The 14,616-nt window shown below is 49.3% G+C and overlaps 2 protein-coding genes across 2 annotated transcripts; both read right to left on the reverse strand.

Moving 5' to 3' along the window:
* Positions 1–1,764: 1,764 nt before the first annotated feature.
* Positions 1,765–6,232, reverse strand: LOC128898733 (gastrokine-1-like). Its single transcript, XM_054174913.1, has 7 exons — positions 6,206–6,232; positions 3,422–3,475; positions 3,060–3,146; positions 2,765–2,899; positions 2,438–2,548; positions 2,016–2,148; positions 1,765–1,859 (listed from the first exon to the last, which is right to left on the reverse strand). The coding sequence occupies exons 1-7, from the start codon at positions 6,230–6,232 to the stop codon at positions 1,765–1,767; spliced, it is 642 nt and encodes a 213-aa protein (XP_054030888.1).
* A 6,278-nt stretch (positions 6,233–12,510) lies between these two features.
* On the reverse strand, positions 12,511–14,616 carry LOC128898734 (gastrokine-1-like). The gene is made up of 7 exons (XM_054174915.1): positions 14,605–14,616; positions 14,171–14,224; positions 13,806–13,892; positions 13,511–13,645; positions 13,184–13,294; positions 12,762–12,900; positions 12,511–12,605 (listed from the first exon to the last, which is right to left on the reverse strand). The coding sequence occupies exons 1-7, from the start codon at positions 14,614–14,616 to the stop codon at positions 12,511–12,513; spliced, it is 633 nt and encodes a 210-aa protein (XP_054030890.1).

Below are 14,616 nucleotides of genomic sequence, written 5' to 3' on the forward strand. Positions count from 1 at the left end.
TGATTCCATCTAGAAACACAAGTCACTTGGAGCAGGGGAACATGGAAACAGCAGGGGTGAAGCACAGCTTGTTACAGGGAACATTAGGATCTTCTGCAGTTTGGTTTGCAGGAGATGTGAGGTAGAAGCATGAGCACAAATGCCCAACAGGAGGGAGCAGAGCTGCATGGAATGAAGGATCCAGATCTACTGAGTGCACTTTTCACAGTCATAGGGGATCTGGAAACAAATCAAACCAGAGTGCTGGATTTGCAGTGCCTGCCTCACCCTGTTCAAGGTGCTGTGAAGAGGAAGAATGTGACCATTTCCTGGGGAGAGGGTTCTTTGTCTCTCCTGATCCTGTTCCTCCTTGAAGGCTTTCTTTGGAAGAGATTCATTCTGCCTGTGTTCCTCACTGGAGTTTGGATGGGAGTGATAAATGGAGAAGTTGTGCCTCTTCAGCCTGTGTAATGTTGTCAGAGTATCCTTCTCCTGACCACTCTTAGAGCTCTCCTGGCCCTGAGTATTGTCTGCTGCCTTCAGCATGGCTCAGGGGCCACAGTGGCTTTATTAAATCCCAGATCGTTTTAAGTCCCAAATCCTTGATCTGAGAGGTGGGAGATGGGTTTGTGGACATGTGATGTGACCTGCTCTCAGCTGTTACTTGTCACCTGCTGGACTACAAGAATCTTCTGCCGTGCTGGAGGGTGGTGAGGGCTGGCAGATGTACTTTGGAGGATGCTCTTGCTGTATTTTTAGTTCCTCAGAACTCTCATCACAGCAGCATGAAGCAAATGGGAGCTGACTGGAGAAATGCCAAGGAGAATGCAAGGCTGGGTGTGACAAGAGCTGAAAGGTTTGATTAGGATAATCTATAATAGCTCCAAAGAAGTGGAAATGCCTCCTCAGCTCTGATTCTTGCCTCCTTCTGTCACATGGAGCCTCATCCTGAGCAAAAAGACAACCTGTGCTGTATGAAGGAATTCAAGGTGGTGTCATACCAAAAAATAAGATTAGAGATGATCAGCAACAAAGTAAGTTCAGTGCCTCTCCTCTGCTAGCAGTGAGATGTGTTCATGCTGATCATTCAGGTGCCTGGGCCTGAGATGTGCCTCAGTGATCTCTGCATCCTTTTGGAGTGGGGCCAGTGGGGATCAGTGTGAGGGTGACAGAAATGGAGGCTCGCTGCCTGTCCCCTTGTCTGGTGTTCAATGTGATGCCTCTGGCCAGCCCCTGCCATGCTCTGGCTACAATGCAGGCCTCCATTTTAAGAACAGAACTACTCTGTAAATCCTACACATTAGATTCATGCTCCTCTCAGGATGCCATTTCTTTGCATCCTGCTCATTTCCTTCTAACCTTTCATGCCAGGTAGGTGAAGATTTGTGCTGTGAGACTTCTCACCTTGGGAAAGGGAAAGAAGGTCTTAGCTCCGTGTGCTGCCTTTGCCACCTGCACACAGTGACACTTGCCCCCTCCACAGGTGTGCCCTGAGTGCAGAGCAGGCTGTGAAGGAGCATTTGGAGGTCTCCAAAGGGCAACAGAGGATGCACTCCAAATGGTTTCCTTGGTGTGTGCATAGATGATCAAGGATACAGCAATGAGAGAGTAGCCAGAGTTAATGCATGTGCAGGACTTTATTGGAAAGTTATGGTCACAACTGAGCATCTGCATCATGGAGAAGGAAACTGCTGAAGGAGGAGGTGCCAGGGAGGATCAGCATTGAGGCTGGCTTGGTGCAGCAGCGATGGAGCAGCTACACCTGGCCGAGGCAAGGGAAGGTTGTTAGACCTTGTTGTTGGCACGGCAGTAGAAAAGGTCCAGCAGGTGCAGGACATCGAGCCTGGTGCATGATCCCTGGTTGACAGTGTATTGGGGTCCTTGGAAAAGACAACCAAAAGAAAGGGGCCGTGAGGTAAGAGGGAAGATGGTGTGAAGAGCTCTGTGCACTCCTTGGCTGCCCTTCACACCAGGCACGTTGCACTGTCGTGCCGGGTCACATGCAGCCATCCCAGCATTCCTTTGCTTGCACTCACCCCGAACTTCATAAGTCTCATAGGTTGTGAGTCCTGTGCACATAGCGACCACCTCTGGTCCGTAAGACTGGAGGTTGAGGATAGGTCTCTTGATGACGTAGATGATGTCCTGTGCAGGTTGTCCTTTCACTCCCTGCAGCTACACATGAGATAACAGCATTCAGCAAGATCAGGGCCGCCATCCTTTCAAGGCTGTGCATATTCCTTGCTCTGAACTGCTCCTGAGTGCTTGCTTTGGAGGCAATTTCCAATCCCTTCTCCTACCTGAGGGCTTTGATACAACTTTACACCCCATGCAGTGACCGAAATGGCTTTGGAAGTTAATGTGGGTTTCAAGCTCATGAAAGCAGCTGTGTGTCTGCCATGGGTTTCCTTTGCAGTACTCTACAAGGTCCCAGGGAAGTCCTCCTCTGGACTCTTACCCTGTTCTGTTCAGCCAGTCTGGGCAGAGCATCAAAGGTGGGCATCAGGCTCCTGTTCATGGTGGAAATGTAGCAAACTCTCTCGGAGGACACTTTGGTGGCAATCACGCCCTGCAAAACGAAGTGAGGGACAAGAAGGAGGGGTTGAGGGCCGCAGTAAAGAAGTTGGGAACAAAGCCTGGGTGAAAGAGGGAAGAATGTGGATAGTTTTTACCCCAGAAGCTGGACTGGAGATGCTAAGAGGAAAGAACCAAGTCCTGTAGGGTGTTCAGCTTGAGAGGAGCTGGTCTCCCAGTCCATTTCCTGAACCTGCCCCTTGCCACTCACCGTCCTGTAGTTCCAAATGGTTTTCCAGGACCCCTGGGGGCTCTTCTTCTCAATGATGGCCACGCGCCATTGCCTGTTGAGGATCAGAACCTGGCTGCCCACAACAATGGTGGTTTGCTGGTTCAGGTTGGGGTTCTGGATATAGAAAACAAAATTCCACAGCACTTTTAGACTTTCAAGTCACTTGATCCCTGTCTGCTGAAATGATGAAATGGGGAGAGAAGCAGGGAAACTCCTGAAGCAGGTTGGTTGCAAGTGCTGCCAGTTGGGAGGCTGAGCCCCTCCCAATCCGTACCTGAGGGTAGTCCTGCCCGGGGAACACCGGCTTTCCGGGGAACACATCCTGCCCGGGGAACACCTCCTGCCCGGTTTGCTGCCCAACCTAGAAAGATGCCAGAATTACCTGCTTAGAGTTGTGGCCTGGAAACAATTGTGACCCTCTTTCTCTCTGGTCTCTGTGGGAATCATTCTAGCTCCATTCCAGCTGCATTTGCCTCTCTCCCATTCTGCCATCATAGCAGAGAGAGAGGGAACTTTGCCATTGAGCTTTGCTGAGTTGTGCTTTTCCAGCTTCATACTAAAATCCCTTTGGCTAATAATGGGTGAGGGATTGAAACCCTCTCCCACCACAGCCTGTGGCTGGGTCACTCTACTTACAAAAACTCCGAGGGCTGGAGCCAGGAAGAGGCCAAGGAGGACGGTAGTCACAATCTGAAAGAGAAACAGAAACCAGAAGTACAGCTGCAGCTCTGGCTGTCCAACCCAGCATGAGCATCCTGCAGCCTTTTTCCTGTCCTGATCTGATAGTGAACTGCTTTGGTTGTCTCTTGCTTTTGTACTGCAATTGCAAGAGTCACCTAAAGTGACTCTAGAGTAATGCAGAGCAGAGGCATGGGAGGTTGTTGTTTACAGAGCTGAACCTGAAGGCAGTGGGCAGGTTCATAGGGTGTGTGCTGCTCTCTCTGGAGGAGAATCATCTCCCCCAAGAATGCCTTTCTGGCAGAGACAGCCATAGGCACTTCTCAGAGATAAAGGCAATGCCTGGAGTCAAAATTATAGTTCAGAAGGGGAAAAAAGGTCATCCATACTCACAGTGCACTTCATCTTGACTGCAGAGCTGGTGCTGGTGCAGGTGGATTGAAGGCTGTGAGCTGTCCACCTTATATAGGTTGTGAGAGTGAGATGGGGAAGGATTAAGTGCTGAAATGAAATAATTCTGTAATTTGTATCCCTGCCTGGAGGTTGCTGATAATTGTTTCCTGCTGTAACAACTCCATCAACATGGGGCCTGTGCTTCTGTAACTTTTGATCTGCAGACTTTGATACTGATCAGATAAGGATCCATTTGCAGGGAAAACTTAAACTGGAAAATTGGAAATCCACATCAATCTTCGGAGCAGACATAGGCTACATTTGAACAAACCCACAGAGGTCTTGCAGCAGACAAAGTAAATAAGAGCCTTTGTACCTTCCAGAATCTCCTGCATGCTACTGCGTAATCACAGGGCCCCAAGACAGCATTGGCTCTGAGAGTGGCTTTACCCTAAAGAGGCTGTGCAGGCTGAAACATTAGCGATCTGGGCCAGGCTCTGGAGGTCTCTTGGTTAGTATAGGTGGCACCAGACACAGTTTTCCCCCTGTCCCAGCTTATATTCTGTGGTGCTGTAGGTGGGCTCAGATGTCTTTGATCATGGACTGTGGCATGTTGGTCTGGACCCTTTGAGATCGGCCCTCATGTTGCGAGACAGTTGGGGCCAGCAGGGTGGCACTGCGGGAGGGGGCAGGCAGCATGGATGAGCAGAGCGGCAGCAGCATCCCCTTGGCTCAGCTCGAAAGGAGCGAGCGGTGCCAACTCTTCTTGGTGACGGCTTTCTAGAGTTACGAGACAGTCCTTTGTACAGGACACTCACAGGTAGTCCCAACTCTGAATCATGGGCATGAATGGTGCTCTGAATGTCCCTGGCACATACAGGGCTGCAGAGCAGCCACAGACGGCTCCTCTTCTCCCTCGACAGTGGGTTCAGGCAGGATGAGACTGGGCGCTGTTCCTGCTTTCGTGAGCTGGCACACATGGTAGTGCCTCGTCCTCTCCTGCTCTGTAGGAGATGTTTGAACTGCCGACATTTGGCTTAGTCCCTTCCCTGTCTGGACTAAAGGCTTACCCTCGGGGGTCCAGTCCTCTTTTAGGCAGGGCAGGCTCTCATCCGACTGGTGGGGCTGGCAAATGCAACACTGGCCATCCAAAGCCGCCAGCAAAGGGCCCTCCTTTGCAGATTGCCGGGTAAACTGAGGCTTGGCAGCCCTTCCCAGTGTGGTAGTGAAAAAGTTCAATCCTCCACCACAATAAAGCACAGTTAACTCAGTCAGGGAAGCAGATGAAAAAGGCTGTATTTTACAAGCAGAATGACATGCAATGAATATGTACACAATGTACAGCATTTACAGTATATACAAAAATATACAGGAAAGAACGTGACACAGAAAACTCCCTCTGGAGGAGAATCCCCTCCAGGTTCCCCCAAAAAACCTTTCCTCCCTTCCTCCCCTTTTCCCAAAAAGGATTAAAGAGAAAAAATGGATATTAAGGGAAATTTTGGTAGTTCAAAGCAGATATTAAGGGGGGAAAAAAAAAGTTAGTTTCTTATCTCATTAGTCCAAGGTCAGCACAGCCAAGAACACAAGAAGCAAGCAGCTGCACAGGCAGACACAGCTGAACAGACTGAACTGAGACTAAATCCTTTAAGTTACATTTCTACTGATCTTCATTTAGAATTATCTTTGTTTTCCTTTTTACACCAAAACATTCAGCTAGAGAATTCAGTAGCTGTCCTTTCCTTAAAGGCACAGCCGAAAACTGTCACACCTGGGCTGTTGGCTTCCCTTTGTACTGCAGAGGCCTCTAGTATGCTTGCAAGAGACTGAGAAGGCTTGCTAGCAATGAGCTTAGCAGCAAGGGCTTAAGCACAAAGAGCAAAGAGCTTATGAAGCTCAGGCAAAGAGAGAGATTGATAGCAAGAGGGAGTCACTTGTTTACAACTTGGGTAATACTTAGAAGTTTCTCGAGGCTGGATTTGGCCAGTGAGCAATCTTGTCAACAAACAGCTTTAGCTTATAGAAAGCATGAAGCTAGAATGATGCTCTCACTTGGCAGTAGCACGAGCTTCCTGTACGGTGGGTGCATGTTGCTGTTTGCCCCCTAGAAGGCAGGTTGGGTTGTTTCTGCCATCTGAATGGTGCCTGGGGTCCTTGTGCCCCTCAGCTCTGGGCTGAGCACCCACTCCAGAAAGGAGGGTGGAAGGCAGAGTGTGGCCAAATATGTTGGGACAAGTTTTGCAGTATTTGGGGCATAATTCTGGGCATCTGGTGCCCTCACCACAGGCATGTGGAACATGACTATGTGCAAGTCTGGACTTCAGACCACATTGTCTTCAAGTTGCTTACGCAGTAGGTGAAGTACCACTGGCTCATGGTGTTGACTAACAATTGGTTATGGCCACATGTGGACTCAGAGTGGGAAATCATGCAGGACGACTTCTTTAGATACTCAAATTGGATTTTGGAAGAAGATGAGTTTAGCAGCTTGTCTTTGGAATTGCAGGAGAAGAGAGAGAGAAATGACTGAAAGCTGTGATGAAGGAGAAGAGTTTTGTCTTTTCTGGGTTACACAGTCCTACGAATGTTCTTCCCCAAAGGGTCATCAGGAATAACTAACTGCAGTAGTGCACAGACAGTCCATTAAGCTTAACCTTCAAATGTGTACATTAAGAAGCTGGATTGTGAAGAAAAGGAAAAACTGATTAGACTGGGACTGAGAAAATAAAAGAACAAAGAACCTGAAGTCTTTCCATCTTAATGTTGGAAATGTACCAGGAAATGTATCAGGAAATGTCACTTCAACGTTGTCTTTCGACAGGTCTACTACAGGCAGGTCTTGGTGCAATCTTTTTAGATGAATCCACGTTGCTCACTAGGCTGTGAATCCCCAGATTGTGCTGTAGCAGGACCTGTGCTACCTTAGTATGGGATGTGCATGAAGAGCCAGGCGTGACTCAGAGAATTTTGCACTAACAGTTTAGAATTTGCCCTGCAACCGCCTCTTGCTGCTGCAAATTCCCATGTTCACAGCCCTGCACCTGGGGTCTCCCACATCTCATGTTGGTTCTCCAATGCTCCCATCAGGTATCTGTGCCATGACCTTCTAGAATGTGCACAGGCAATTGACTTCCACCTGAGCTGTGGCTGAGGGAACGTTGCCCTTTCTCCATTTCAGACGTGCGCCTCAGCCTTGTAGCAGAGCCCTTCTCCATTCCACGTTTGCGTAGGCAGGTGGAGTAAAGTCACTGCCAAAAGTGCAATTTCACCCTTGCAGTCCTGACCCATTTGGCATCAATCAGCAAGAGCTTGCTAGGAACAAAGACATGCACAAAGTGATTTTAGAATGCTTCAGTTCAAACCACTGTATGCATTAGAGATCTGGTAATGGATGTGTACTCTTTGTATGCACTCTTATCCCAGCCTTCAGTCTCCCCAAGGGTTTGCCTTGCTGGCACGTGCCCTGTGCTCACAGGATGGTGACGAGTTTCCTGGGGAAGTGCTCTGATAAGAGGAGGCTTTGATAGCAGCCTGATTGAATCCATGGCACCCAAGAAAATGAAAGCAAACTTGTCGTGGTAAGATTTATGTCTTCTGCAGTAACTTTTCAGTAAAACAAAAGTAAAAAGCAGAGCCAGAGAACAGCTGCCTCATACCATCTGTGGTGATGCTTGGTGCCTGCATGGCAAAGGACTCAGCCTAATATTATATCTAACAGTCTGTGATTCTGTGCTTCTGTGATCCTGTGATCTATATTTGATCCCTCTGTGAGATCAATGGAGGTGGGAATCTTGCTGTGTTAAAGGTATGAAATCATTCCCCAGAATTACGAGCTTGGTTCTAAACCCCAGTTCCTGAGTTCCTTTGTAACTTCAGCTCAGTTTCAGCATTTCTGAGAGTGAATTTGACCTCCCTCCCGAAATGAAAGCTCTTAGGTCAGATTATGTCCTAAGGCCCTGAGCTTCAACCTCAGAATGCTCTAGTGACCGAGGCCCAAGCACAGCACAGGTGTCCCCATTCTGAGGACCTTGGGACTGACCAGAATGCAAACCCTGTCATCCCCTTGGGAGTCTGTGCAGTGCGATCAGCTCTTCAGACAGCACTTGTTAAGGCCTTGAAGACAGGAAGCGGCAGGAGTCCTGAAACCTCTCGGTCATTAGTAACAACAGTCTAGAAACACAAGTAACTTGATGCAGGGGAACATGGAAACAGCAGGGATGAAACACAGCTTGTTACAGGGAACAGTAGGATCTTCTGCAGTTTGGTCTGCAGCAGATGTGAGGCAAAATCATGAGCACAAATACCCAGCAGGAGGGAGCAGAGCTGCATGGAATGAAGGATTCAGATCTGCTGAGTGCACTTTTCATAGGATATAGCATGCAGGCAGAGAGCTTGGTAGCAAAGAGTGAGTAAGTTGTTTAAAAGTTGGGGTAATACTTGTAAGTTTTTGAGACTGGACATGCCAATGGACAATCTCTTAAACAGGTAGCTTTAGCCTCTAGAAAGCCTGACACTAGAATGATGCCCTTACTTGGCACGAGCACGAGCATCCCGTACGGTGGGTACATGTTGCTGTTTACCCCTTAGAAGGCAGCTGAGGTTGTTTGTGCCACCTGGCTGGTGCCCTGTGCCTTTGTGCCCCTCAGTTCTGGGCTGAGTACCCACTCCATAAAGGAGGGTGGAAGGGGGAATATGGTCAAACATGTTGGGACAAGTTTCCTGTATTTCTCACTGAAGCTGGAGGGGCAGAAATGTGTGAGGCTGCTCCCGCCCAGGGCACTGAGGAGCCTCAGCCCCGACCCCTGCCTCTGCCACCTAAGCAGCCTTTCCCCACCCATTTTCCTGCCACTTCCTCCTCTTGCCCTCATGCACCCAGCGCTGCCTCAGCTCTGCCTTGCTGCTGCCACTGCCCCCTGCTCTATGCTCACAGCACCAGGCTCCTGCATTCTATCAGCCGTAGGGGGAACTCCTCCACTCACAGCACCAAACCTCACACAAAACCCAGGCCCTCAAGAACCTCGCTAGCACAGTGAGCACCTCTGTCTTTGCAGCACCACAGAAAATAAACTGAGGCAAGATGAAAACAGTGTCTGGTGCCACCTAAATAACCAAGAGAGCTCCAGAGACTGGTCCAGATCTGTAATGTGCCAGCCTTGTCCTGGAAGAGGCATTAACAAGCCAGCGAAACCTGTTTGGCCACTGCCCTTTCTCCTTCCTCCTGGTTGCAGGGTCCAGGGTTGAAGTTGAAGAGCCAATAGGCAGGTGCCTTTGAGGCTGCCTGAAGGGGGTGGAAGCTGGACCCCGAGCCTCACATTTCAGAGAGGCAACTGCACGTGTCAGAGGCTATGAGAGACGGCGTGTGCAGTTTTGCCCACCAGACAGCATTTTGAACTGATTGGTGGGATTTGAATAGCTACTGTGCCACTGGGCCCTTCAGTTTCCAAAAAGGGAATTTATAGGGGAAGATTTCAGAACCCACAGTTCTTTTCTCTTCTTCTCTCCCTCTCTCTTCTTCCCCCACCCCCGTTCATTAATGGGATTCAAGGTCGTGACAAGCACCTACTTCGTGCTCCTGTCTTCAGGGCAATTAGCTTCTTTTGTCCTGGCAGCATAGTGTTTGAGTCATGTATCTCTCTACCACAGCAGCATGCTGTCTCTCTCACTTCCTCTAATTTTGGATGCTGCCTTTTGGATTATTCCTGCCCTTTGGATTAGAAATATGAACTCAGAGCATTGCTTCATCCAGCAAAGGTTTTAGTTACCGGCTCGGGGGTTCATGAGTAACTTGTGCTAACTTACCTGGTTATTTCTAAGGTTAGCTGTTGGTTAGCTCTGAGGTGGTCTGTCTTGCCACACAGGCAGCATTGCTGTTTGGTTCTGGACCCCTCAGTTTAGGAAGGACATCGGGGCACTTGAACGTGTCCAGAGAAGAGCAACAAGGTGGTGAGAGGCCTTGAGAACAGCCCTGTGAGGAGAGGCTGAGGGAGCTGGGGTTGTTTAGCCTGGAGAAGAGGAGGCTCAGGGGTGACCTCATTGCTCTCTACAACTACCTGAAAGGTGGTTGTAGCCAGGAAGGGGTTGGTCTCTTCTCTCTAGCAACCAGCACCAGAACAAGGGGACACAGTCTCAAGCTGCACCAGGGGAAGTTGAGGCTTGAGGTGAGGAGAAAGTTCTTCATGGAGAGAGTCATTCGTCATTGGAATGGGCTGCCCAGGGAAGTGGTGGAGTCACCGTCTGTTGTAGTTTGAGCTGGGTGCCCCCCTGGTGCATTCACTTCCTGTGTCCAGAAGTCCAGCCCAGAGGGATGGACACAGGAAATTGTGTATTTCCTACCATAATTCTTTGCACCACTATAAGATCCAGTGCGGAGTCTGGCACTTCCTCTTTCCTTCCCTCTCCGAGACTTGGTAACTGGGGGAGAGATCTCCCGGCCATGGGCCTGATTGGGCCCAAGGCCACAGGGGGATGGGCAGTCTCAGGCCTGGCCAGCTGAGACTAGCCCAGCAGAGGGAGGGGGAAGAAGGAGCCCTGGGGGTTTTGCATGCACCCTCAGGTGGGGATGGGATCTTTCTTTGTCACTGCGCTTTGGGTTTTCTGTAACATTCACTGCTTTCTATTTAAACTTTCATCACTTTTTGCAATCCGTTCGCCTGAGTCGTTATTTCTGCCTGTGGTGGGGAGGGGATCTGCCCTAACCCATTACACCGTCCCTGGAGATGTTCAAGAGGGGATTGGATGTGGCACTTGGTGCCATGGTCTAGTCATGAGGTCTGTGGCGACAGGTTGGACTCGATGATCTTTGAGGTCTCTTCCAACCTTGGTGATACTGTGAGACTGTGTGATAGTGTTTTGTGTGTATAAAAACTTTCCAGTTCGTTCCTCTGTATTCCAAGTTCTGCTATTTCTAGACTGTTATTGCACTGTTTCTTATCATCCTATTGTGTGTAATTAACCTATCATCGACCGGGCAAATGAAAACAAATTGGCTCAGAAAAATATTTCTGATATTTAATAAATCATATTCACATTTTATCATATTTTCAGCTTATCAATTTGATCAAAACCATATCAAATGGTGCAGTGAAGAGCACAGTGCCCAATTGTGGAAAATACATAGAAAATATTACATAGAATAAAGCAGGTTGGAAGAGACCTTCAACATCATCGAGTCCAACCCATCAACCAATCCAACCCACCTAATCAACTAACCCATGGCACCAAGCACCCCATCAGGTCTCCTCCTGAACACCTCCAGTGATGGTGACTCCACCACCTCCCCGGGCAGCCCATTCCGATGGGCAATCACTCTCTCTGTATAGAACTTCTTCCTCACATCCAACCTAAACCTCCCCTGGTGAGACTGTGTCCTCTCGTTCTGGTGCTGGCTGCCTGGGAGAAGAGACCAACATCTGCCTGTCTACAACTTCCCTTCTGGTAGTTGTAGAGAGCAATAAGATCACCCCTGAGTCTCCTCTTCTCCAGGCTAAGCAACCCCAGCTCCCTCAGTCTGTCCTCATAGGGCTTGTGTTCCAAATCCCTCATCAACTTCGTTGCCCTTCTCTGGACTCGTTCCAGTAAGGTTTTACACAAATTAGTCTATAAATTAACAGTCTCAGACTTGGAATGGGCAAAACAAAATTGTACAAATGCAGAGAATGTTGCTGGTAAAGTAGCTGACACTGATAGCTTCCCCAGCACAATATTGGGAGCCTCCATTATCCAGGGGCTACCTGAATTTAGTAATTATGAGGAAAAAAAGCCGTATTTTCAAGGCTTGGAAAAGGAGCTAGAAAGGTTGGAGGCAAAGCATATGGAACCTGCGGATTTATTTGAGCTGCAAATCAGGAAGTCTAGTGCTGCTATTAGAGCAATCGCAGAACTGAGTGCTGGTTCTAATCCCAGCTCATCCAAAAGCTCAAGTGGATGCTCTTGCAGACTGTGCAGCCCCTGGGTGGTCCACTTCACCAGATCTCAGTCCCTGGCACCACTTTTGTACAAACAGCCTGAACTACAATCCCATGAACAGGACTTTGAAGGGACAGACTCCAAAACGGTGTCTTTTGTGGGGGCACAACAGTTTAAGCAGCTTACAGTTCAAAGCACATTGCCTTTGTCCTTAGCTCAAGACACAGCACGGCCGAGCCTTGCCGTGGCGTACGTCTTTAAAGATAAAGCCAGCTGCTATCATCCTTTCAGGATGCCATTTCTTTGCATCCTAATCCTTTCTTTCTCCCTTTCATGACAGATGGAAAAAATTGTGCTAGGAGTCCTATTTCCCTGGAAAGGGGAAGGAACTTATTAGGTCCTCGTGGTGCCTTTGTCACATGCACACAGTGAGACTGAACCCTGGGCTGTACCCTGGTTGTATACCACACGGTGAGAAGAGCATCAGGAGAGCTCCACAGGGGTAAAAGAGATACAGTCCTAATGGTTTCCTTGGTGTGTGCATAGATGATCAAGGATACAGCAATGAGAGAGTAGCCAGAGTTAATGCATGTGCAGGACTTTATTGGAAAGGTATGGTCACAACTGAGCATCTGCATCATGGAGAAGGAAACTGCTGAAGGAGGAGATGCCAGGGAGGATCAGCATTGAGGCTGGCTTGGTGCAGCAGCGATGGAGCAGCTGCAGCTGGCCGAGGCAAGGGAAGGTTTTTAGACCTTGTTGTTGGCACGGCAGTAGAAAAGGTCCAGCAGGTGCAGGACATCGAGCCTGGTGCATGATCCCTGGTTGACAGTGTATTGGGGTCCTTGGAAAAGACAACCAAAAGAAAGGGGCCATGAGGTAAGAGGGAAGATGGTGTGAAGAGCTCTGTGCACTCCTTGGCTGCCCTTCACACCAGGCACGTTGCACTGTCGTGCCGGGTCACATGCAGCCATCCCAGCATTCCTTTGCTTGCACTCACCCCGAACTTCATAAGTCTCATAGGTTGTGAGTCCTGTGCACATAGCGACCACCTCTGGTCCGTAAGACTGGAGGTTGAGGATAGGTCTCTTGATGACGTAGATGATGTCCTGTGCAGGTTGTCCTTTCACTCCCTGCAGCTAGACATGAGATAACAGCATTCAGCAAGATCAGGGCCCCCATCCCTTCAAGGCTGTGCATATTCCTTGCTCTGAACTGCTCCTGAGTGCTTGCTTTGGAGGCAATTTCCAATCCCTTCTCCTACCTGAGGGCTTTGATACAACTTCACACCCCATGCAGTGACCTAAATGGCTTTGGAAGTTAATGTGGGTTTCAAGCTCATGAAAGCAGCTGTGTGTCTGCCATGGGTTTCCTTTGCAGTACTCTACAAGGTCCCAGGGAAGTCCTCCTCTGGACTCTTACCCTGTTCTGTTCAGCCAGTCTGGGCAGAGCATCAAAGGTGGGCATCAGGCTCCTGTTCATGATGGAAATGTAGCAAACTCTCTCGGAGGACACTTTGGTGGCAATCACGCCCTGCAAAACAAAGTGAGGGACAAGAAGGAGGGGTTGAGGGCCGCAGTAAAGAAGTTGGGAACAAAGCCTGTGTGAAAGAGGGAAGAATGTGGATAGTTTTTACCCCAGAAGCTGGACTGCAGATGCTAAGAGGAAAGAACCAAGTCCTGTAGGGTGTTCAGCTTGACAGGAGCTGGTCTCCCAGTCCATTTCCTGAACCTGCCCCTTGCCACTCACCGTCCTGTAGTTCCAAATGGTTTTCCAGGACCCCTGGGGGCTCTTCTTCTCAATGATGGCCACGCGCCATTGCCTGTTGAGGATCAGAACCTGGCTGCCCACAACAATGGTGGTTTGCTGGTTCAGGTTGGGGTTCTGGATATAGAAAACAAAATTCCACAGCACTTTTAGACTTTCAAGTCACTTGATCCCTGTCTGCTGAAATGATGAAATGGGGAGAGAAGCAGGGAAACTCCTGAAGCAGGTTGGTTGCAAGTGCTGCCAGTTGGGAGGCTGAGCCCCTCCCAATCCGTACCTGAGGGTAGTCCTGCCCGGGGAACACCGGCTTTCCGGGGAACACATCCTGCCCGGGGAACACCTCCTGCCCGGTTTGCTGCCCAACCTAGAAAGATGCCAGAATTACCTGCTTAGAGTTGTGGCCTGGAAACAATTGTGACCCTCTTTCTCTCTGGTCTCTGTGGGAATCATTCTAGCTCCATTCCAGCTGCATTTGCCTCTCTCCCATTCTGCCATCATAGCAGAGAGAGAGGGAACTTTGCCATTGAACTTTGCTGAGTTGTGCTTTTCCAGCTTCATACTAAAATCCCTTTGGCTAATAATGGGTGAGGAGGGATTGAAACCCTCTCCCACCACAGCCTGTGGCTGGGTCACTCTACTTACAAAAACTCCAAGGGCTGGAGCCAGGAAGAGGCCAAGGAGGACGGTAGCCACAATCTGAAAGAGAAACAGAAACCAGAAGTACAGCTGCAGCTCTGGCTGTCCAACCCAGCATGAGCATGCTGGAGCCATTTTCCTGTCCTGATCTGACAGTGAACTGCTTTGGTTGTCTCTTGCTTTTGTACTGCAATTGCAAAATCACCTAAAGTGACTCTAGAGTAATGCAGAGCAGCGGCATGGGAGGTTGTTGTTTACAGAGCTGAACCTGAAGGCAGTGGGCAGGTTCATAGGGTGTGTGCTGCTCTCTCTGGAGGAGAATCATCTCCCCCAAGAATGCCTTTCTGGCAGAGACAGCCATAGGCACTTCTCAGAGATAAAGGCAATGCCTGGAGTCAAAATGCTGGTTCAGAAGGGGAAAAAAGCTCATCCATACTCACAGTGCACTTCAT

This window comes from Dryobates pubescens, chromosome 31, assembly GCF_014839835.1.
Source record: "Dryobates pubescens isolate bDryPub1 chromosome 31, bDryPub1.pri, whole genome shotgun sequence".
Lineage (NCBI taxonomy): Eukaryota > Metazoa > Chordata > Aves > Piciformes > Picidae > Dryobates > Dryobates pubescens.

Coding starts and splice junctions, on each gene's coding strand:
- LOC128898733 (XM_054174913.1), bottom strand. CDS start 6,232: ATGAGCCAGTGGTACTTCACCTACTGC. Junction 2,900..3,059: donor CCGGGCAGGACTACCCTCAG/GTACGGATTGGG, acceptor TTCTATATCCAG/AACCCCAACCTGAACCAGCA. Junction 1,860..2,015: donor TGAGACTTATGAAGTTCGGG/GTGAGTGCAAGC, acceptor GTCTTTTCCAAG/GACCCCAATACACTGTCAAC.
- LOC128898734 (XM_054174915.1), bottom strand. Junction 13,646..13,805: donor CCGGGCAGGACTACCCTCAG/GTACGGATTGGG, acceptor TTCTATATCCAG/AACCCCAACCTGAACCAGCA. Junction 12,901..13,183: donor GACTGGCTGAACAGAACAGG/GTAAGAGTCCAG, acceptor TCTCATGTCTAG/CTGCAGGGAGTGAAAGGACA.